This window comes from Ascaphus truei, chromosome 8 (assembly GCF_040206685.1).
Source record: "Ascaphus truei isolate aAscTru1 chromosome 8, aAscTru1.hap1, whole genome shotgun sequence".
Lineage (NCBI taxonomy): Eukaryota > Metazoa > Chordata > Amphibia > Anura > Ascaphidae > Ascaphus > Ascaphus truei.
Genome location: NC_134490.1, coordinates 25,753,293 through 25,777,203, shown reverse-complemented (window position 1 = coordinate 25,777,203; position 23,911 = coordinate 25,753,293). Strand labels below are relative to the sequence as shown.

The 23,911-nt window shown below is 41.3% G+C and overlaps 2 protein-coding genes across 2 annotated transcripts; one reads left to right on the top strand and one right to left on the bottom strand.

The window, feature by feature from the left end:
- The first annotated feature begins 5,038 nt into the window (after positions 1-5,038).
- On the top strand, positions 5,039-8,218 carry LOC142502143 (olfactory receptor 6F1-like). The gene is made up of 3 exons (XM_075613018.1): positions 5,039-5,156; positions 5,727-5,785; positions 7,202-8,218. Exons 1-3 carry the CDS (start codon positions 5,039-5,041, stop codon positions 8,216-8,218), a joined length of 1,194 nt encoding a protein of 397 aa, XP_075469133.1.
- Positions 8,219-10,881: 2,663 nt separating this feature from the next.
- LOC142501251 (cytochrome c oxidase subunit 5B, mitochondrial-like) lies at positions 10,882-17,961 on the bottom strand. The gene is made up of 4 exons (XM_075610876.1): positions 17,748-17,961; positions 13,999-14,069; positions 12,665-12,764; positions 10,882-11,072 (listed from the first exon to the last, which is right to left on the bottom strand). The coding sequence occupies exons 1-4, from the start codon at positions 17,944-17,946 to the stop codon at positions 10,960-10,962; spliced, it is 483 nt and encodes a 160-aa protein (XP_075466991.1). The 5' UTR covers positions 17,947-17,961; the 3' UTR covers positions 10,882-10,959.
- Positions 17,962-23,911: the final 5,950 nt, after the last annotated feature.

Here is a 23,911-nt window from a genome sequence, read left to right as displayed (position 1 = left end):
GGTCTCCTTGGATACCATTGTATTTAATATACTGTATCTTTCATTATATATCAGGTGTGCAATATGGAGCGCACCTGTTTGATATGGCCCTATCAGAGACAAGAGGGAGTTATTTAAGGGATCACCTGGGCGCTTTTCCTACATTCTTTGACAAAGCTCCCTTTTGGAACGAAGCGCGTCAGAGTTTTGCCTGACGTGCACATCCATTTTTATTCAATAAACTCAATTTTTTCATACAATTGTGTTTGGTAGTTCTTCACTATTCTGGTAGCAGTACACCGCCTTCCTGTAATTTTTTCTCTCAGCCTACTCTGGGTGAAGCACGCTCACCCAGAGAACAGATCCACAGCTGTTTCCTTCCTGAGGCATGTTCATCGTGACTACAGTGGGGTTGTGGGACTTTTGGTTGGGAGGTTTGCATGGCGCCTCACTTCACAGGGAGCGCTCCGACTCTCCGTTCCCCTCCATGGTTGTACATACCTTCCATACCCCCCTCCTGTCTGCTCGTCCACTTCATATATGAGATGCGGCTATCATTCTAATTATCAGCCTGACCATGCCTGCATATCTACTGAATTTATATATTAATGAACTGTGCAATATATTCTTGGTTCTAGAGCGCTAGCTCTTGGGTTCATTACCCATTCACTCTATAATATATACTGAGTAGCTGGTGCAATCCTAGCAGCCAGGCTTTGGGATAAATAATTTTGTTAAAAAAAATATTTCATTGGATTTCATTTAGTTAGCCTGTCTGATTAATTGTTTCCCGTTTTAAAGACCATCGAAGGTTTAGATTTACACAAATGGTACTGACATTTTCAACCACATGTCAATGTTGGTGGATGCTGTGGTGAATAAAGCGATTGACTGTGGAATAAGTAGAAGAAAAAACTCTTTTGGTATCTTTCTTATCAGACGGAGGTATACTGGGGCGAAAAATACCCAAATCCAGAGATTTATCATTATGGCCCATATGTACTAAGCAGAGCTATTCCATGAGACGCCTTCTCTGAATGGAAGGTGTCATCTTGTGCTGGAAGGTGTCGTATGGAATAGCTCCTCTTAGTAAATATGTGCTCATACCACCTCTCAATAAAGCGCTCAAACTACCTGTTAGTAAAGTGCTGTCTCGTTTCTGAAAGAGCTTTCTTTCCTTGACTAGAATTAATTGGACCCGAAGGAACTGGGAAAATGGTAGAGCCTTGATTAGCAAAGGAGGGTGGACAGATGTAGCAATTTAGTATGCAGTGTACCCTGAAGAAATATCCGCTGGGAAATCGTACAGTATACTCCAAGTGGTGGTGAATCTAATGGCAAATTTAATACCAATAAGATAATCAATACACTCAGGAAATTCTATGTAAGTGACTGGTCATATGAGAATCAGTCAGCAATGTAACACTTTTACTCAACACTTAAGTAGGAAAATTGGGAATTAAAGCTATATTCAGGCTTTTAGTCTTCCAAATATAAAAATTGCACATGATGGTGCTGCCCACATCAGTCCCCATTACTTGAAGGGAAACGTTATCCTGTAAAAAGTCGTTTGTTTTTTAACATAAAAAATTATGTAGCAATTGTATAAGAAATTTCACTGGCCAAATGTGTTTTTTGAAGACCCATATAGGCAACATCATTCTACCTTCATACTGAATGAATTGGTATATAAAAATCATATATCTGTAGATAGAAAGGGTGGTGTGCCAAGTGAATGGGGAATAGTATAAAAACTTAAAAGCACAATGATAAAAAATGGAAAAGTCCATAAAAGTTCCAATAAGTAAATAGTAGAAGGTTAGTAGAACTTACAGTACCTGTCAAAAAGGGTTGGGTGTAGCTCAATCACAGTCCTGTTATCAGCGGTTAATTCTTGAAGGCAACCATTTCCACACAAAGTTTTGTTCCAATCCAGCTGTCAAGCCAATGGTCCCCAAGCCTCCAAAAAATGGTAGCAAGAATACAGTACATTAGACTGGAAAGCAATGACAGGCAGGTAGTTTATTTAAATAATACAATATTCACTCACATAGCAGTATAAAACAAGATCCAACACAATCCAAGAGGTCTCACAGAGACGACCGGCACATGCATGATTATTTTAACATGTATTACAACTGGGTTTCTATTGGACAGATTCATGATCACTTACCTTGAGGACAATCTCATCTTTTTGAACAATGTGGAGGAGAAATAATATTATGTCCAAACTGTACTAGAATGCATTTGCTTTTAGTTATAAGCAAAACCTATATAATATGAGTTTTAATGCACAATAATTGAGATTCTGGGATATTTGATCTCTTTAGATAGTCTACAAATTCCAAAATCAAATCTCCTCTTGTTCGCCGGACTGTTCAATCACAAGTCTCTTAGGTTGAGCCTTTCACATATTTATTTGCAGAATTCTTTATCAAATGCACAACATTTTGGGGGGACCCCCTTCCCCAATACCTTATGCATTTGATAAAGAATTCTGCACATTAATGTTTGATTTTGACTCAACTAAGAGACTTGTGATTGAGCAGTGCGGCAAACAAGAGGAGATTTGATGTTTATGTTTATTGTTTGATGGTGGAGGAGAGATTCCGGCCATCCCTCTAGCCAGCCCCAACAAGCTACGATCAGAGAAACATCAGAGATATATATGGAAGGGGTGCAGTAAGAATTGACTTTTACATGGTCTGTAAATTGTCATAGAGAAAATCACCACAATGCAAGACTGGGCAATTCTATTGGACATCAAATTCTTGTGGGGTTTGCCTATTACTACTAATACTTTTTCAGGAATCTCTGTCCAAGAAAGGTATTCCATTCAGTTGGTCTCCTTAGGTTAAATCTGCTTTTGATTAACTAAGATCATCTTCCACCATGGCTCATATCTTGGCTCCCCTAGGCCAATCATTGCCATTTTTAGTGGAAGTTGATCCATCAAACACTGCAGTGGGACCTTCTTTTTGTCACAGACTTGGACCTAAATTATTGTTACACCCTTATCTTTTTTTTTAATGACTTTGGAGACAAGATGTTATCAAATCTACCTTTAAAAAGTGGAGACATCTTTTGGAGGGTGCCTCTTGTCCAATAACTATATATAAGGATATCCGTGCTCTTGCTGTCTCATGTGTTTAGGTTGAACTGCAAATCTCTTGCTGCCGTCCACTGGAGAACTCCAGTCTCCTATAACGTAAGCCCCCCTAAGGCTGCGGCCAGGGTGGCGCTGAGCGTGCAGGCGCTCATACGCCGTGGTACAAGCAAGCGGCAAATTCAAATTTGCTTGCTTGGCAAGCAGCTAGGCGCCATGCATGCTCAGGCGCTTGCTCACGCTTGCCGCACACATTGCCGTAATGTGTTTCATCGCGGCCAGCGTGAGCGCGCCCGCCCTCTCATCGCCAACCTGGCTGAGACCTGAGGGACACACCCACAATGCAGCAAAAATGAGAAAACGCAGAAAAGCGCACTGAGATGCAGTATTTGAATTTATATATTGGTAAAAAAAAGTCCCACAACAAGACTTAAAATGACATAACAATGTAAAAATTGGACAAATAAGCGTACAACTAACTAAAAGGTGCGAGTAGGTGACCGGGAAATCTAGAAGTGCAGCCGAAGGAGATGTACCAGTTCCGGACCGGTGGAACTCAGTCAGCTGTGTGAGTTCCTCTCTCCTACCGATCAGCCTCTCCACCAATGGTAACTCACGTAGCAGCCCCTCGTGACCTCTATGCGTTTGGAGAGGCAGATCGGTAGGAACGCACTATATAAGGGAAAAAACATCATTGTGATTAGCAATAAATCCAGCAATGCAATTAAACAAATGTTTTTTTTACTTGGTTAAATGGTTTATAAGTGACCACTTCATATATATATTTCATGACCATTCTGAGAATTTATTGTGTATGCTATGTGCTTTGTGATTTTTCTGCTGTCAGAAATAGTGTTATTGGCTTTTCTCTGGAGACTTTCTTCTGCACACCTGCATCTCTCTCACAGGTATCATTCTGCGCACAGACAGTAATTAGTTTTACCTAATCTAATGTGTAAGCTCTAGAGAGTATATTCTGTACTCTCTTTGAATGATACAACTAATTATTTTGTAACCATGATTTTATTTTTTTTCTATTTCTTTTGCTCTGGAGGTTTAGTCATTAGAGAGATAAGAGAATATTAAAGGTTCAGATAGGAATTCGCTTGGTAAAGAAGGAAACTAGATTGCAACTTCCAGGTATATGTCATTGGTATAGTGATTTCAAATATTTGTATTTTAAAAACAAAGGCCCTTACTCTGTAAAGTGCGGATGTCACTGGTCCAGTGCGATCATATGGAAAGATACATTGACTTCCACGGGCTTTCCGTGCAATACCGCCAGATCAACAGTATTCGCACTTTACAGAATAAGGGGTCAACATAGGATGTTATATTTCCCTTTTCCAAGACAGGCTGTATTACAATGTAAAGCTTTTGATAGATATCAAACATTACCGTATAGGTACAAACCTGTTTCATCTTTAAACATGTTATTTTTAAATGGTCACATATATTCATATAAAAAAAAATAACAAAAAAACTGAAGCAAGTAAAAGATGGTCATATATCATTTTGTTAAAGAAAATCTTCCTCGGTTGCTTGATAATTTTGCTGCATGACACTTTTACCTAGTACAATTCTGACTTTATTCGATGTACTGTAGTAACAAAGGAGAGATACCTTCTATTGGATCAACAAGTGGTTGATATGTTACGAGCTTTCGAACCTGAGGTCTCCCTCCTTTGCTACCGTGTGGAAGAAAGGACGAACACGGCTATTCACCCTTCTTTGCTTACTTTATTCTTTGTTACTAGACAATATAGCATTCCCTTTTTTAGTATAATAGATTTGAAATTACATGTATGCTGACCTGCCTACTTTTCAAGTTGTAGCTGAACAATGAGCTCTGCCGTTCTTGGCTAGGATGGGATACCTTTTATCTTACATTTCACATATTTTCCTCACAAATTAAGTAGAAATAGCAGTGTTAGTCCAGTTGCAATAGCGTAAATGAGTACTTCGGTATTAGGAGATACCTTTTTTCTATTTGGACTAACAATTGATATTAAAAGACAAGCTTGCGAGAGTTCTCCTCAGGTCAAACAATCTGATTTACAAAAGATTCCAGGTATCCAAGATACAGGTCAATTGCCCGACCTGAGGAAGAGAGGAGAACTCTTGAAAGCTTGTCTTATAATATCAATTGTTAGTCCAAATAAAAAAGGTATCACCTAATACCGAAGTACTTATGCATTTTCAAACATTTTCTAAGATAATTAAGCACAATATAACTGATAGACTATGTGTTATCATATTGTACATTAATGTAGGTCATTATTTAAGGGACATTAAGGTGAAGTATTGAACAAGGCACTGACTGACGCATGTTTTCAATAACATAATAAAATGTAAAACACTTTGATGCTAATTATACTTATTTGGATTAAGACGGGGATAGAAGCTTCAAATGAAAAGGAGTTCTTGCCCTGAATATCTTACAATACTAAACTCCTCTTCCTGGCCTACGCATTATAGTCCTTTGTAATAATGACATCTGAAAGGTTTCAGCATATTTTACATATTTTACAACAATAAGGGAAGAGTCCAAAAATCAATAATGATAAAGTGGATAAGTGTGTCTCTAATTCAAAAGAAACCAAATGCTATACATTATTTGACCATATTTTCTTGAATATAGGAAAATATGAAAGAGACATTTTCTGCCCTATCTACTATTTGATGATGGATTTCAGTAAGGTGAGTCCTTATGGAAATAGTTACTTATACGCTTCCAATGTGACGGGTATTACCCGCAGAGGAATACAGATGTACAGCAGCAGGCTTTATTGTTCCCTGTTGGTGGGATACGTTGCTACATTCTGTTTTATTACTGCCATTGAATCCTATGGAAACCGTGAGATTTATAACGGGATATGCAGTGGAGGACATTGAAAGTAGCAGGGTATGGTTGATATATTTGCTGTCTCTGTCTGATTGGACCCTACGCTAGCTACGTCCCAGAGCAGGGGTGCTCAACTCCCGTCATTAATTCCCCAAACAGGTCAGGATTTCAGGATATCCCAGCTTTAGCTATAGCCAGGTAGCCTAATCAGTCCCTGCTTCAGCACAGGTGGCTCAATCAGTCCCTGCTTCAGCACAGGTGGCTCAATCAGAGGCTCCCCCCACCACTATGAGTTTAATATTTTCCATGCAGAATATTTTAAGTCCCAGTTTTTACCATCTTTCATTTTAACAGGAACCTCAAAAGTGATGCATGCTTAGCCATTTTATTGTGTTACATCTGGATATATAACTTTTGGTAGGCTGGTAATTGGTGCAAGTTGTCCATCATTGATAAACAATCAGTAGTTTGGAAGAAATGGTGCAGTGATATTATACCTTGGTTTATGCTAGTTTGAGTAGAAAGTGTTGGTTTATGGGAAAAATATATATTATAGGCAAAGGAATCACGTAATCATACAGTAGCAGTCTTCTTTGTCAAACGTGGCGTTAAGATGAACAGTGCACCATAGTGTTGTGCCTGAACAACAAAGGACTATCCAGTTAACCGACTGGACACAACTCATTAAAGGCCATTCCCAAATAGAGATCTTGCTACAAATGTAGCCAAACTACCCTTATCAGGAGTAATTTAAAAAAAAAAAGCAATTTTACACAGCCATTGCGAAGATGAAGCGGTGGGCGGCCATATTGTAAACAACGGGAAGCTTTCCCTACTGGGGACTGGGATTGCTGCAATGGGGAAAGTTAGTTGGACATTACCTGTATGGCAATTGATGTGGCCAAATGGAAGGAGCAAGCATGAAATCCTGGTGTGTTGAACTACAGTGGAAGCCCAATGCTGCGCAGATACTGTGGCTGCAACAACCTGCCCCAAGCATTGGGCAGATGTGGCACAGCTATGTAGCAATGTAATGGCCACTAATTGATCACCAGGAGATAGTAGAATCTTGTATTCCAGAGCTCAGAATGATGTACATTTTTCTTATTTGAAAATATCAAGTTACATATTTATTTTAAGTTGTTCTTTACATATAAAATGACACATTTACGATGCAGTTTTCTTTTAGTTCATTTTTTTTAAAGGAATTAAATCATAAAGTCCAAGCCACACACTATTAAGATGTATTATGTCTTCATGTCATTTTGCAGTCTGACCCTTTTGAAACGTGTGCATTGGAGAACAGAAGCCGGACAGACATATTCCTGCTTCTTGGATTTAATAAACAAAAGGATATAAGCATCATACTCTTTCTTCTTTTTATGGTGATTTATATGTTGACCCTTCTGGGAAACATAACTATAATTTCCCTCACTATATCTGACACTTCTCTAAGAACCCCAATGTATTTTTTCCTTAATAGCTTCTCTTTCCTTGAGATAGGTTACACCACAGTCACCGTACCCAGAATGCTCTTTGACTTGTTATCTGGAAACATGGCTATATCTTTTAATGATTGCCTCACTCAGATGTATTTCTTTTTTCTTTTTGGCACCACAGAATTCTTTATTCTGGCTTTAATGGGTTTTGACCGATATTTGGCAATCTGCCATCCACTCCATTACACTAACATCATGAACAAAAGGTTGTGGTGCCAGCTCATCCTTGGATCTTGGATAGGTGGCTGCATGATTCCAATTCTACCCACAATTGTTCTCTCTCAAAAGCCCTTCTGTGGCTCAAATACCATAAACCATTTCTTCTGTGACATGGGTCCACTGGTAAAACTCTCAGCTCCTGACACTTTCTTCTTAGATGTTATAAATTTTACAGTTTCTTCCACTGTGGTCCTCAGCTCCTTGTTGCTTGTAATAGTATCGTACATTTTCATCATTTCTGCCATATTAAGGATATCCTCTTCTTCAGGCCGCCACAAAGCTTTCTCTACATGCGCTTCACATTTTTTGGTTGTGACACTCTTCTTTGGCACCGTGATTTTTATGTATCTTCGACCTTCTTCAGGTGAAAACTCTGACATGGACAAGGCTGTGTCAGTATTTTATTCTGTTGTAACCCCCGCACTAAATCCAGTAATCTACAGCTTGAGAAACAAGGAGGTGAAAAACGCCCTAATAAAAGTTTTCCATAGAAAAGGGCAGTCCTGGAAAGATTTGGTAGTTGTTCACTCTATAACATGGAAGATTGAGTCTAGTCAACAAAAAGGCTGAAATGTATTCACAAGTCCCTGACTAACACAGTATTTTGCTATTTGTAGAACAATATCGCTGTTAACCAGACCCATTAAAATGAGTTACTAAATTATCCACAAATTCTACATTTTCAGACTCTGGTTACAGTAGTATGTAAATATGTTAGCAGTTGTAAATATTATAGTAATCATTTTAGGACATTTTCCTTAAAAGAAACATTGGCTTTTTTAAATACAAAAATTAGAAGGGTTTATACATGTGGCAACTTTGCTTTTGGATCACACCGTCTTTTAGGACACACAGTACAAGGTTCCAGCTTTCCTTTCTATAGGAATCACATAAGTTATAAGCGATTATGAAGCTGTGGCCCCGCTGGCGCTGGTGCTGACCCCCACGGCGCTTGCCGCTTTTAGTTAAATAAATCTTTATGTGCATGTCCCCACTCACACGGTGCGCGGGCACCGCAGCCTGATGAAGCTAAAAGCCTATTTCCTGGTGTTACAAAATGTTCCGTATCTTGAGGTTTACGCACAGCTGTCAGACTGAATGTAATGTACTTCTATTAACAACAAAATATCAGGAAGGTTAGAAACAAAGAGCAGTGTCTTTTTGTATCTCTTCCTATGCATCTACTGGTGGAATACTGTTTGCAATATATGTGATGTATTAAAGAGGGGGGATTGTCACAATATTAATTCTACTGCTGTACCTATAAACACATTTTGGAAAATGTAATAACCACAAACTTCATTTTGTGCCTTCCCATTGCATACCCTCTAAACACAATATTTGGTATCTACGCAAATATTTTTAGGCAACACATGCACAGAATTATGCAAAACTCACTACCATTTACTATTAAATATATAGCGAATTCCGATATTTTGTTCATACTTCAAAAGCAAAACCCAAATCGTGCATCGAATAAACCCAAACTTCTTCTGCCCCGCTATCCTCTGAACATCAGCCACAATCCCTGAACAGGGTCACTGGCCACTTTGCAAAGGAAACACAAACATTTTCTTTGGTTAGTACTGCAACAGAACGAATATTGGACATCAACATGTATCCCTAGTACATCCTGCAAACTATAGCTAGCCTTACATCAATAGATGAATTGGGAGGCGTTATGTTGCACAGTATTAGGATAGGCTACAGCAACGTTTACTGATCTAATCAATGCTGTCTTTCTTTGCAAGGAATAAGCGTGCCTGGTCTCTGTTGATATCAACATGCTGCAGTCCAACAGTCTAGAATCCAAAAACGAGCAGAAATGCATTTAAAAACGTACATTTTAAAAGGCCACTAATTTAGGTCAATTCCTACACCACCACAAAGCGTAAATAAACTTGACCCAACTAAAACCCTACTGGATCAGCACTCAAAGTAAATGAAAAAAGAAAAGGACTTACATTAGATTTTTGATCTCACCAAGTTTCTGCTTTTATGTATCAAAAAAACAAAAACCAGCAAGAAGCTTGACGAACAGGCCAGGCGGCCTTGAAACGTTACCCTATTGTGCGCATAAAACAGTGTGTGTGTCTGGTAGCGTTTCCTCTCCCTGTGTGTGCGCTGATATATATTTTTCTTTATGGCTGCTTTATTTTTGTGGATACGTTAAAGAAACAACCTGGCAAGATCAAAATAAAATGCAAGCTTTTCATTTTCTGAGCGCTGATAACAGTATGTTTTTTATATACTGTAGTTGTATGCATCGTGCGGTATACAGTAGATACAGGATCATAGCGCCTCCATCTGAAGTATAGTAGACAGGTTGAGAACTAGTTAATTATTATTTTTTGTCTATGCAATAACTTGACCCAAACTGAGCTTAGACTTTGCATTTTATCTAATAGTCGAAGTCCAAAAAAATTTTTTGACTTGCATATTTTGAACTAACTTTTTTTTCCCAGGAAAAGCGTAAAATACAAATTTGGCCAAGGTTGATACTTTGAGCATCATTAAAGAAAAAAAAAAAGTTGATTTCTTTGGAAATTGTAAAAACCAGAATACATTTTTTAATTTAATAAAAAAAAAGTACAAGCCTACAACACCCTTAATGTTAATCACATTAATCTTATTAAAATATAAAAAAATAGGTATACAGGTTTCATTTTAAATAGGGGTGTTACTGTATAACCAGTCCTGCCAAGGGTTACACATCAGATTACAGTGTGCACCAGGTATATAAAACTCAAACATTCAGCAACTAATGTAACAGAGGGATGTCAATTTACATTGAATCATCCCTATATCAATGTGACCCTGTACAGAAAGAACTGGACCAGTCAGATTTATTGGATATTTAACATTACACCAACATTAGCAGCAACCAATTAAACAATATAGATTTATATTGATTTCACAGTATCAAGGTGAAAGCATAGGTTGACTGGATCTGTATCGTCAGATTTACTGGATATTTTTATATTTAAGTGCACCCAGTTCTTACAGCATATAACCAAACACTGTACTACTTTAGTCTTGTAAAAACAAAAAAAAATCCCCATTTCTTAATGTAGATTGTCTTTATTTGTGAATACCAATATCATTGTCTTTTCGTGCATAGAAAAAAAGACATTGTGGTCAAGTGCATTCCATGTGTGCAAGCAGAGTAAACACTATGCAAGTGCTATATATCTGAGAACGCAAAAGATTGGCGTGAAGGAAACATTACAATGGACATCTGGCAAGAGTTTATTGCAAACATTCGTTTAGGTAAATCAATGCTCAAGTCGTGCATTTCAGTCGGTATTCTCCTAATGTGGAAGTTCATGATGAACCAACTTGTAATGCGCGCCGCACGATGGGCAGCGCTGCATTTCTCCGTCGTGAACCCAGAACCACATGATCGCAGAATTATCTTCTTCGCCTACGTTCAAAAGAAAAACAGTTTAATCCAAACAAAATGTACTATGCTGGTCCTTCGTCAATATTTACACGTGACAAAGCCAAATTCATAACAAGCATTAAACACAAGCAGGGCTGTATCAGTTAAGAGTTGTCAAATCAAGGTGTTTATAGTGAAGGCAAATAGATTTATTTTTCTGAAATTTCTCATTAATTGTGTGATCGCTTTAAAAATCTACAGGAGAAACCATTTCGATGCTTTAAGAAGTCAATTATGTTAATCAATTCGATTGTACTTTGAAGTCAGGACCAAGCTCGTTGTATACGGTGCCATAGTTATCCTGACAGGACAGACCACATAATTTCAATTGTATGACATTAAGAACAGGTTATTTAAATGGAAAAAAATAATATAAATTATATAATATATAATTATAGATATTAGTACTTTCTAACTTGTACATCTTCTAGTGCCTCTTTGGCAGTGCGTAACAGTGGGGCTATGGCCTCCACTTAAAGGACAGATCATGACATATCAATAACTTCTTCAGTTTTCATTCATTATAAATTCATACAAACGGTCAGGAAATAAAGGAAACTATAAAAAAAAAAAAAAAAAAAAATGCAAACCATGAATAATACATACAGCATTCAGTTAGGTGCATTTTGTGTCAGTTACAACATTCTAAGATGTTAAAACAAATCTCTGAACCCATATTTCCCTATGGATGGTCTGGCATACACAACATAGTATAAATAATTGACGAGAAAAATATAAAGGGGCTATTTATGAAACATTTTGCCAAGTCCGGAGCCACATATGTTAGGACAGGTTAAGTAAATATTAATTGGACCTAGCATCTGCACACAATGTAATAGAACATTGGTAAGGACATGGTGTTCCCCAGGTCAGGAGTGCTCAACTGTGCTCCTCAAAGCCCCAATGTCCTCCTACACTTAAGAGTATGTTTAATTTGAAATGGACAATCCCAAAAAATAAACACCCACTATGTCTTAATACAGGGGTGTGCAAACTGGGGGGCACAGTGCTTAGAGGCCTTGCGCTCTTCCCCAAAGCATTCAAGTTAAATGATGGGGGACCGCACGAGGCTTGAGTCAAGGTAGGAGAGTTACAGACGGCTTCGGGCGACACATCGCCATGGCAACGCAGTGTCAAATGATGCTGCGGGGTCACGTGACGGAACATAACCCACAGCGTCATTTGACGCTCTAGAGGAGGGGGGGGGGGCGCGAGCACTGAGGGAGAGCAGGCAGGGGGGCGCAGGGCAAAAGAGTTTGTGCACCCCGGTCTTAATATACACAATACCCTTATATAAAATTTTAATAAAAGTCTTTGTAAATCATAAGTTAATATGAAAAAAAAAGCAATAACCGTTATCCAGGTAAAAATATAACAAATGGAGCCTAAATTATTTTTATGGTTTTTTTTTAAAGCCATTACTGGCTGAAAATGTAATGTTACAGCGGTTCATGGTCATGAAAGTCTGCATCAAAAACAGAGACAAGCAGACATGTCAGTTTATAAATAACGCATCACTGATATTTAGACTAATATCTGTTGACAATGTGATCATGCAACAACCAAATACGTACATATGCAACCAACAATTCTCTTCTTGTTGATTGATGGAACAATATGGGGATCCTCCCTGGTCCCCATGTAGGATTTGGGTTTGAGGATGCTGTATGGATCCTTAATTTGAAGGGGAAAAAAAAATATATATGTCTTCATGGCATCAGAAAAGTATCACAATTAGGACAACAGATATCTAAAACACCCATTAATGTTTTCCACAAATTAGTATTATATTTAACCTTAGTTTGGAAGAAGGGGGTATCAGAGTTGGACCACATCCATTTCAGCTACAGGGACCTTCTGCTCCCCGAGATACATACAGTAGCTGTAAAGCAGCAGCAAGTAGCTCATATCTGTTTAAATGGTTCTGCATCAAGCAGGCCAATAGGAAGCCGCAAGGGATGACTTCACGGCTTCCTATAGGCCCACAGTACTTTTAAATAGACATATTCCGAGCCCACCCTGGGCTGCTGCCAGCAGCCCCTTTAGGAGGTAAGCATCTCAGTAAGCAGGGGGACCCAGAGCTGAAATTAATGCGGTTCAGCTCCAGAGACCCCCTGCTTACCACCTAGTAAAAAAAAAAAAATACAAATATTTTTTTTTTTTTAATGCGGCAATGCTGCTTGTAATTCAGAACTCGCTAAACGGTTTTCTTAATATTACAACCAAAGATTAATAAAACACTCCCGTTAGCGATACATTTAATACGAAGATGATCATGGGCTGGTAATATATTGGATAGCATGAGATTTAACAGAAGTTTCAATTTGTTAAACAAATAATTCAGTAGATTATACAGAACACACTAATAATCACATGCTTAACGGTACAGTACTTTGGGTGATTTATAGGTCTATTCCCTTTCTAGCTAGGATTTCTTAAGCCTGCGACCTTTTCATTGATAACGTTCAATACTTGGGTTTAAATCAATACTTTTCCATTAAAGATTGGAATCCGAGATGCACCATTCGCTGTAAAGCAGCGATTACCCTACATTACGGCTGCATGACTTGTTCGCAATTTACACATTTAAAGCAAAAAAAAATATATTTTTTGAACACAAGGCACTGGTATAGTGCACATTTTTCAGCAACAAGGACATTGTAGCAAATGGCAGAGACCAGATATACAGATGTTGCCGATATTATTGCACCCGCCGGCGCGCAGCCACAGGCGGAAGAGCAGTCTCCCGTCCCTTTTTGTGCGCAGCCGATATGAGATGATAGGCGCGTCTCCCGTTGGCACGTTGTGCATGCCCTGCAGCAGGGGGCGCCAGAGAGTGCAATAACGTGGGGTACATCTGAAATTGCATGCTATACTCTACAGTTATTTGCATGTAAGGATATCATACAAGTCCTTTCTTCAGAGCCTGAATAGCTTTTCTTTCAATTCCAGTTGCTTGTTCCTCATCAGTGGGAATACCTAAAAGGAGGCAAAAATTAGGTATAAGTATAAAAGTTATGTATTCTTCTAAACACGGGAATAGTAACAGTCGAAACTGAAAACTTAATCACCACTCCATGTAACGTTAATTATTTTAATGCAACAATTCAGGTGAAATTAAAAATTGTTTTCATTTCCAATTATTGTATAGGCAGAATAAAAATCGATTTTCTTTTTTTAAATCTATAATATCCAGAACAGCACACCAAGTAGTTTGGTAGGTTGTAACTTGTCTGCAGAATCAGGAGTCATTCCACCTACAAATGGAGCAAATCACAAATATTTAAGCACTATTGTAAGCAGTCTCTTGCAATTTCTCATGACAATTTAAAGTCCCGATCAACTAAACAGGTGGATGATTGGGTATAACGGAAGGTAGAATAGAAAGTCTGGTGTGGAGTTTAAAGGCGCAAAATGACTCCCAAGAGGGGATCCCAGGATGAGGCGGTGAAATCAGACTGATGTGGTGGGACTGGAAAGGGTGATTTGGACATAAGCATATAGATCAGAGGTTCCCCAACTCTAGCCCCCAACGACCACTACAGTGCAGGCTTTAAGCATACCCTTGCTTGAACACAGGTGCTTCAGTCAGAATGGTTGGTGCACCTGTGCTAATAAGAGGATAGCCTTAAAACCTGCACGGCTAGTGGTCCTTGAGGACTGGAGTTGGGAATCTGATGTAGATTATATTAAAAGCAGCCCACGGGATCGGAGTGGCCTTGGCACTCTTGCTCCTCAGGGACTCAATGGGCTACACCTGAAAAAGTTATTTTGTGTAATTGGGTGGGAAATTATTATTATTAATAGATAGATAGATATACATACATAGTTTTTAAAATCATATATAGTTACAAAAATGCATCAAATGTAAAAAACAGGCTGCTGCCACGTTGCCACTTCAGTGATGTAGTTTATGGTACCATAGAAACAAACATCAATGTAATTTCACGTAAGTTACTGCTCCCCACAGAGGAATGGGAGCTACAGATGCAGCGGCCGTTATTCAAACATTTCACGCATTGTATACCCATGTCATGGCGCATGATTTCTTCCAACCGTACCGCCTTAAAGATGCGTGTTGACTCGTGTTTTTATCGAGTGCAGAAATGGTATTTTAGTGTTCTGATTTTTAAACACCTGCAAGTTGACACAGTGGCACAGTACTGTACACATTACAATTAATTCATTTCTGCCACGGATACGCGAATAATTGCACCCAAAGAAATCAGAATCCATGAAATTCAAACAAATCAATCGCGGTAAACACAGATGTGCCTGGTGTGATTGGCGGTGTGAATGGCGCGTGGAATACAGCAGAGCACACGAAAACGACTCCGTGAAATGTTTGAATAACGGCCGCTGCATCTGTACGTCCCTAAATGATCTAGATACTGCGTAGATATTTCCAAAAACGAGGATAAAACATGGCTAAATCAATTCAGCCATCAAATGTAATCTTTATATGTAAATAACCACTTTCTAAACACAGCACTCTTGTTGGACCATTTGATTACATCTCCGAGGCATTACATACCATTACCTGGCAAAACGTACCTAGATTATTTTCATTTTATTGATATTTAGGCCTTTGATCCCATGTTAAACACACTTCTTTAAATGCTTTCATGTAGGAAATAACAGTTTGTTAATTGTTAGCCTGCCCTTATTTGTTCTAGGGTTTTTTTTCCAAGCTGAAACACGGTTTAATATTTGCTAGTGTGAAGCTCAAGCTGACGGCAGTAACCAGACACCTATAAATATTTTTAATGTCTTGTTGAACTTGGGAAGAGTGGATTTCAGCCTCACTAAGAACCCCCCCTTCAGTGGGGTTAAAAGCATTTACCTAGTCTCACTGAAGCCCACAAACCTCTTTCCAATGAGTCAAATTGGACCTACAGTAGCTAGGTTTTGGAGAAGCAAATCCCTGCCAAAATATTCCTCCAACTGTACGTCAGACTGGCACACCAAAGCAAATAAACTGCGGCTATAATAGTCCTCATCGAGTTCCTTATATGGTACAATGTGACAAACGTGAAGCATTGGTCCAGGTCTAGCTGGTGTGACTTGCAGTAAAATGTTTTTCAGTTTGTGTTTAGGGCATTGGCACATTTATACGTCTACCTGTAGAACCGAGAAAGCAGACGGTATGGGATACTAAATGTTGCAAAATGGCACCGTCTCTACCCTAGTCCTCACAAACTATAGCTTGGGGCCTTTCCACCTCAGTGTTTGTAACCGTTTAGGCAACTTTGAAAACCTGTTGCGCTTCTTCATTTGGTAAAAAGATACAGTCTCCGATATCAACAGTTCAAGGGCAAAATGAACACCCATGTCCCAGCTCCCACTGCTGCAGCTGTAACCAGGACCAAAAATAGATCTTATTGCAGGTACCTGGGACAGGCTAGAAATGTTTCTTCAGTAACCACTTAGCTGCCAAATTGGTCACTTTAATTTTTTTTTAAAATGCAACATTCTGTGTGCGTGCGCATCGCTCTGTGCGCGCGCTTCACTCTGTGCGCGCTTCACTCTGTGCGCGCGCTTCACTCTGTGCGCGCTTCACTCTGTGCGCGCTTCACTCTGTGCGCGCTTCACTCTGTGCGCGCGTGTGTGATGAGAGGTAGATTTTTCTCAAAAGAGACAGTATTTTAAATATAAGGGCTCGCTCAGACAGGCTGCTATGGCAGCTTGCCTGCGTCCGCGCCCCCGCCGCTCGCTCCTGCAGCACAGCGATCGGGCTTCTGCTGTTTTGAGCACAGATCGCGGCATTTGGGGGCGTGTAACCAGCGCGTCACAGAGCTGGTGCGCGTTTATTGGGTAAACCAGCTCACGTCACACGCGACTGTAGCCCCAAATTACAATTTGGGTTGTGCCGGCAAAATGTCGCAGCGACAACGCTGCACTTTGCCGCCGGTGGAGTTTTTAGTTTGAAAACTCCCGCCGCACAACCCAAGTTTGCGACGGACAAGCGCACGCACGCCGCATCGCCTTCTGTCCGAGCTCAGCCTAAATCTTATTCACTAAAAAGAAAGTGAATCCCAGAAAAGAACCAGTCCCACCCCAAGTATGTAACGGAATTAGTGTTACTCTGCAATTTTTGGTGCCATGACATTTAGATCACTGAATGAGTGTAGTGTATGTGCATATGGCATTTATAGTTTGTTTTTTTTAAGACACACAAAACCCACTAAATTTAAGCCAATTTGACCATTGCAGTGTGTGAAAAAAAAAAGAAACCCACACCCACACCCACACAACAGCTAAAGTACAAGGTCACAGTAACACAGCTACAAGAACATATAAGGGGTGGCTTCTTGGACGCAGCCTCGGATTGGAGCTGTAACGGAGTGGGGAGTGGGGAGTGGGGAGTGGGGAGTGGGGGGGGGGGGGGGGGGGGAGGGGGTGTTACTGTGCACACTCTGTACTGGGAACATAGATAATCAACCATAGCACTCCCAGTGCAGTGACCTTACTCTGCCCTTCTGGATAGCAGTATAAACACACTATATACCACAATATAACAGGCAGGACATTCACTAATGCAGATTAGTAAGTGTTGCACACTTTCTGTGTAGACTTAACCCTTTCATGCCAGACGTGCAGCGCTGTAAGGGGGGTTGTTAGAAAGAAGCTTCACGCAGGGGCGATGTTAATACGCACCCCCAACACTCATTGCCCTAAAGCAGGGTCTGCTGAGAAACCTCGTCTTAGGAGCAGCTGCAGCCCGGGTTACAGCCCGGTCCAAGAGCTGCCAAAGTCTCCAAGAAGCCATGTCTCCTTCCCACAGGCACACGAACAGTACCAGCTGCTGCACAGAATAGCTCACACTGGCTGCTGGGTCTCCGGGACCCGCCTTCATTTGTAACAGCCACAACGGAACCAATAGTACAGAACCAGGGGGAGGAGGCAGCTGTATCCCAGTTGTACACCCCCCCCCCCCCATAAATGAAATATACAAATGCACTTTATTTAATACATAGTCCTGCCCTATTTTTAATGCATAGTCCTGCCCTGTTTTTAATGCATAGTCCTATCCTGTTTGTAATGCATAGTCCTGTCCTGTTTGTAATGCATAGTCCTGTCCTGTTTGTAATGCATAGTCCTGCCCTGTTTTTAATGCATAGTCCTGCCCTGTTTGTAATGCATAGTCCTGCCCTGTTTTTAATGCATAGTCCTGTCCTGTTTTTACTGTATAGTCCTGCCCTGTTTTTAATGCATAGTCCTGCCCTGTTTTTAATGCATAGTCCTGTCCTGTTTTTACTGTATAGTCCTGCCCTGTTTTTAATGCATAGTCCTGTCCTGTTTTTAATGCATAGTCCTGTCCTGTTTGTAATGCATAGTCCTGTCCTGTTTGTAATGCATAGTCCTGTCCTGTTTGTAATGCATAGCCCTGTCCTGTTTTTAATGCATAGTCCTGCCCTGTTTTTAATGCATAGCTCTGTCCTATTTTTAATGCATAGTCCTGTCCTGTATGTAATGCATAGTCCTGTCCTGTATGTAAGGCATAGTCCTGTCCTGTTTGTAATACGTAGTCGTGTTACACCAAGATATTTGAACCCTGTTTTTAACCATTGTAACGTTAGGTGTGCTGTGGAATCCTATGTGGGCGTTGCATTCAGGTCCCACGGCTGTTTTGGGAGCCTGGCAATTCACATGTAAAAGTGACTTTTCTGTTTTTTTTGAAGAAAGTGATATAATTAAAGTCTTTGGGGGAAATGATTTGTGCAAGAGAGGGAAATCCTGACTTTTAAAAGAATGGTTTCAATGTGAGACGGAGATATTTCTCCTTTCCTAGAAAGAGGATTACAATAAAGCAGGGATGCATAGGACCTTTCAGAATAAATCATATTATTGTCTCAGTTCTTTCTACAATTTTTTATAATAAAGTGTATATATATACACACACACACACACACACACACGCGCACACACGCGCGCACACGCGCGCACACACACACACACACACACACACACACACACACACACATTTTTAATTAAAAATGCCCCTTATAACTTTTTATTCTTTGATGCATATCCCTGTTAAACAAAGATATTTGAGCCCCCTTTAAACAATTATATATACATGATATATATATATATATATATATATAAAATGTGTGCTAAGAAATAATAATAAAAGTGAAATTGTATTGTATTGTATGTCTTTATTTATATAGCGCCATTAATGTACATAGCGCTTCACAGTAGTAATACGCGTGGTTATCAAATAAATAACAGATAATATAAATAACAGATCATGGGAATAAGTGCTTTAGACATAAAAGTAACATTAAGGAAGAGGAGTCCCTGCCCCGAGGAGCTTACAGTCTAATTGGTAGGTAGGTAGAACGTACAGAGACAGTAGGAGGGAGTTCTGGTAAGTGCGTCTGCAGGGGGCCAAGCTTTATGTATCATGTGTCCAGTATTATCCACAGTGCTATTCATATGCTTCTTTAAGCAAGTGTGTCTTAAGGTGGGTCTTAAAGGTGGATACTGAGGGTGCTAGGTACTGAGGGGAAGGGTATTCCATTGGTGTGGTGCAGTCAGTGAAAAAGGTTTAAGGCGGGAGAGGGCTTTAGATACAAAGGGGGTAGAAAGAAGACATCCTTGAGAAGAACGCAAGAGTCTGGATGGTGCATAACGAGAAATTAGGGATGAGATGTAAGGAGGGGCAGAAGAGTGTAAAGCTTTAAAAGTGAGGAGAAGAATGGAGTGTGAGATGCGGGATTTGATCGGAAGCCAGGAGAGGGATTTCATCAGGGGAGATGCTGAGACAGATCTAGGAAAGAGTAGAGTGATTCTGGCAGCAGCATTTAGGATAGATTGTAGGGGAGACAGGTGAGAGGCAGGAAGGCCGGACAGCAGGAGGTTACAGTAATCAAGACGGGAGAGAATGAGGGCCTGAGACAGAGTTTTAGCAGTCGAGCAACAGAGGAAAGGGCGTATCTTTGTTATATTGCGGAGGAAAAAGCGACAAGTTTTAGAAATGTTTTGAATGTGAGGGGCAAATGTGAGAGAGGAGTCGAGTGTGACCCCTAGGCAGCGTGCTTGGGCTACTGGGTGAATGATCATAGTTCCAACAGTAATGTGGAAGGAGGTAGTAGGGCCAGGTTTGGGAGGAAGTATGAGGAGCTCTGTTTTAGCCATGTTGAGTTTAAGGCGTCGGAGGGCCATCCAGGATGATATGGCAGAGAAAAATTCAGAAACTTTGGTTTGAAATGACCCTTAGATGCAGTAAATTATAATCCTATTTATTTTTCAACTTCACTGCCCGAGTGTCCTGCGATGCAAGGCTCTAGCACAAAATATTTCCTCTGGTACTGAGGGGGTTAACGATGTAACTACTGTATCATAACTCTTAGTCTTAACCCCTCATTTCACACGTCAGATTTATGATTTGCAAGAGCTTGATCCTGTTGAAATCTTTGGGGTACATGATGCGTGTTTGTGATTTGAAAGTGTGTTCCAATTGAAGTCTATCAGAGACATTATACGTTCAAGACGGTGATTGGGACAAAAATCATTTGGAAAGTTGTCAATGATCTTTTTCTTGTTCCCTGCAAGTGACAAGTTAAACGAATAGCAGAGCTACCAGTGGCAGGATGTTACTGATACTAGTAAACCACTGAGGCCGCGCCATAATAGGATGGAGAGAGCTGTACCAAGCTTGTGCTGCTGTTTCTTAGGCCGCGCTCAGACAGGCCGCATTGTGACGTGCGCATGCTTACGTGTGCGCACGATCGTCACTCTTTGAATCTAGTGGATGACAGTTGTCACACTAGAAACTGCTTGTGGCGGAAAACTACAGTGTTGACGCTGCGTCATTTTGCCGCCACAACCCAAATTGAAATTTGGGACTGCAGTTGCGTCACGTGAGCTGGTTCAGCTAATAAAGGCGAACCAGCTCTGTGACGTGTTCGTTATGCCCCCCCCACCACTCCCCCAAACGCCGCGACCCAACTGTAACGGTGAAGGGGTACCCATGCCATGAAATAAGGCATTATGCTTGGCTGGGTCCCCCTGAGTCAGATACAGTAACTGTAGAGTGTCAGTTCTGCAGCCCAGGGCTGGCTGCAGTCCTACTATTGTTTAATAACGTGTCTAAAATGCGCCCGCTATGAATAAGGGGCTTCTATCACTGTTTTAAGGGTTAATTGGATAAGTGTACTTGTGTTTATGTGGTGGGCCCCGGCATTGCAACACTGTATCGCCCTGTAACCACAGACAAGCAAGGGAAAGCCTAACCGCAAGCTAAATTGGTTAAGTGGTCTGGGGTCATGAAATGGTTCCGGATTGCAACAATGTATAATGTGGTCGCATCATCCTATTAAGGTCAATTGGGGAAGTGCGCCTGCGGTTATTGATTGGGTCCGGGCATTGCAACATTGTATCCCGGCCCCAAACCGCAGACCGGGGAAAAGTTGAACCACAAACCACATCACAGCCCACACATAATTAGCTAGCTAACTTTAGATAGGAATGTCCTAGCTCTCTGATTTTTTGATATGCAGAGCGCTAGAGGCTAATCATTTAACCAGGTATAGTTATGATACTCTAAATGTTTATATAAAGTCAGAAATGAGAGTGGCTCTGATTTTGGTATTTTAAAGTTATAGGAACCAAGACATTTACATTTCAGCCAGGCAGGACAGCGGATACATTAGGAACTCACTATTGTTATTTATTATCAGCCATTCCATGGGTGAGTCAGGCACAATGTAAGTCCGGACTTCTGAGACTCCCTGTGTTGATGACTCCAGAGTGTCTACGAAAGTCCGGGGCTTCAAAAGGTACCGACCTGGTGAAAGTGCTAAATGCCGGGAAGTGGATATAAACAGTTTGCCTAGCAGATGTCCGGGGATCCTGGAGAAAGGTAGATATTCTGCCGAAGAGTAGTTTGCATAACTGCCACTAGATGATGATAGTGTAGATGGCAACTTAATGCAATGTCATCTGAGGCCATTCCTATGAGTGTCCAGCAGATGGCGCATTGAGAAAAATGGTGCGCGCGCATGTATTGAAAATCTTAGGCCCAGATTATGGTGCCGGCGTCGTGGCGTGCAAGCACTCTGCTGTATTATCTTATGGGACCTACCCCCGTCCTGCGTGCCTACAGGCGGACAGGTGCGCTGACTCGGTCGCGTTTTGAAAATACAACAAATGTTGTATTTTCAGGCGGCTGCCGCGTGGTGTCAGCGCACTTGCGCTGGTTCAGCCAATGATGGCGAACCAGCTTCGCCACGCCCCGCAATGAGTCTACGATCTCCTGCAGCCAAGTTCACAAATTGCTTGGGCTGCAGGAGTGGGCACGGTGGCGCGCTCATTCTCGCGCGGCTGCGCAGGGACAATAATCCCCACCTTAGGCTGCAGCCAGGGTGACACTGAGCGGGCTCGCACGCTCGCCGTGATGAAACACATTGTGGCAATATGTGGCCAGCGTGAGCGAGCGCATGCCCTTGAGCGCACGGCGCTCAGCTGCTTGCAGAGGCAAGCAAATTTGTTTATGCCACCCGCTGGCGCTTCGTGACGTCATGGCCATGACCCCCGACACGCCCCCATACACGCGCAACTAGCTGGCCGGGGAAAGCACAGCCAAGCAGAGCGTATGATGTCACAGCGCTCGAGCGCCAGCCCCCAGCCTGGCCGCAGCCTTATGGGGGCACAATGTATACGCCTTATTTTGACCCTCTCACCCCCCCCCCCACCCCCCACAATTTATTTCAAATTGTGTGTGTGTGTGGGGGGGGGGGGGGGGGGTCATTTACTCCTGACAATATACATATAGGCCCTGGAGAGTACCCTGACATTTTGATCGACCCTGGGAAAATTGATAAAATGTATATGTAACCTTCTGTACGATGCAGGCAATACTCATACTGCAACCTGTCAGGTTCCTCTCCAGTGTGCGATGGACATGTGACTGATGCTGGACATAGGATCAGCCAATAGCAAAGGCTGTGGAAGAGGTATCGACTATTTGCTTTTGAGAGGTGTATGTGTGTGTGTTTAACTCCAGGGAGAGTGTTCTTTGTTTTAAAAACCTGGCCACCCCATTGGCCAGCTGGAAACCCTAACTCGTCATGGCGGATTGGTCAGGGGGTGGAAGCTATGACATCATCATGATGAGAACTCCTTATTGGCCCTCTCTCCAACTGGCAAGCTCCCTGATTGGGGCAGCTTCGGCCCATAGGTTCTAATGGGGCCAGATCCCTTAAAGGAAGTAAAAGGAATCTTTTTCTACTACCCTCCCCTTTCATTTGCTGTTGATGATTGTATGTTATATTTTGTGTACTGTAACCTCCTACAGATGGAGGCCAATTGCGGTGCCGGAAACAGAAAAGGTTAACGCTGTGTGGGGTCTATGCGTCTGAATGGGACTCCCCGACGTTAATCCTTCGCTGACTTTAGGGAAATAACCCCCATACTTGATCTCCACTCGCTCTTGTATGAGCGAACGAAGAGGAGGTATGGGGGTTACACAGACCTAATCTTCTCTGCTCCAGCACCAAATGTGGTCCTATAGTATTCCCTCTCATGTTCGGTCATCTACGTCATGAGGGGGGTTGGACAGTGCCGGAGCAGGGAAAGTGAATGCCAGATGCAGGCGTGTGGAGCAGAGGAGATCAGGTAAGGGGGGTTTATCGTGCAAGCAGAGGGGTACACTGGCGACACACTTTATTCGAGCTTGGCTAGTCCCACGAATTCGGGTATACCCGGGTGTATTGAGGTTTGTGACTGTTTTCTGCCCGAGTGCATTGAGGTATTTTCCATGCAGGGATTTAAGCATTTTATTCCCGCTGGCTGCAATACTGCACAGTATATAT

What these genes read in the sequence shown, in the direction of transcription:
- LOC142501251 (XM_075610876.1), bottom strand. Translation starts at nt 17,946, where the DNA reads ATGAAGGCGGGTCCCGGAGACCCAGCAGCCAGTGTGAGCTATTCTGTG. An exon ending in TAGGGCAATGAGTGTTGGGG is followed by an intron (nt 14,070 to 17,747) that starts GTGCGTATTAAC and finishes GCCTCCTTTTAG; the next exon opens with GTATTCCCACTGATGAGGAA. An exon ending in AGGCTCTGAAGAAAGGACTT is followed by an intron (nt 12,765 to 13,998) that starts GTATGATATCCT and finishes CTTCAAATTAAG; the next exon opens with GATCCATACAGCATCCTCAA.
- LOC142502143 (XM_075613018.1), top strand. Translation starts at nt 5,039, where the DNA reads ATGAGTACTTCGGTATTAGGAGATACCTTTTTTCTATTTGGACTAACA. An exon ending in TGATTTACAAAAGATTCCAG is followed by an intron (nt 5,157 to 5,726) that starts GTATCCAAGATA and finishes TCTTGAATATAG; the next exon opens with GAAAATATGAAAGAGACATT. An exon ending in TGATGATGGATTTCAGTAAG is followed by an intron (nt 5,786 to 7,201) that starts GTGAGTCCTTAT and finishes GTCATTTTGCAG; the next exon opens with TCTGACCCTTTTGAAACGTG.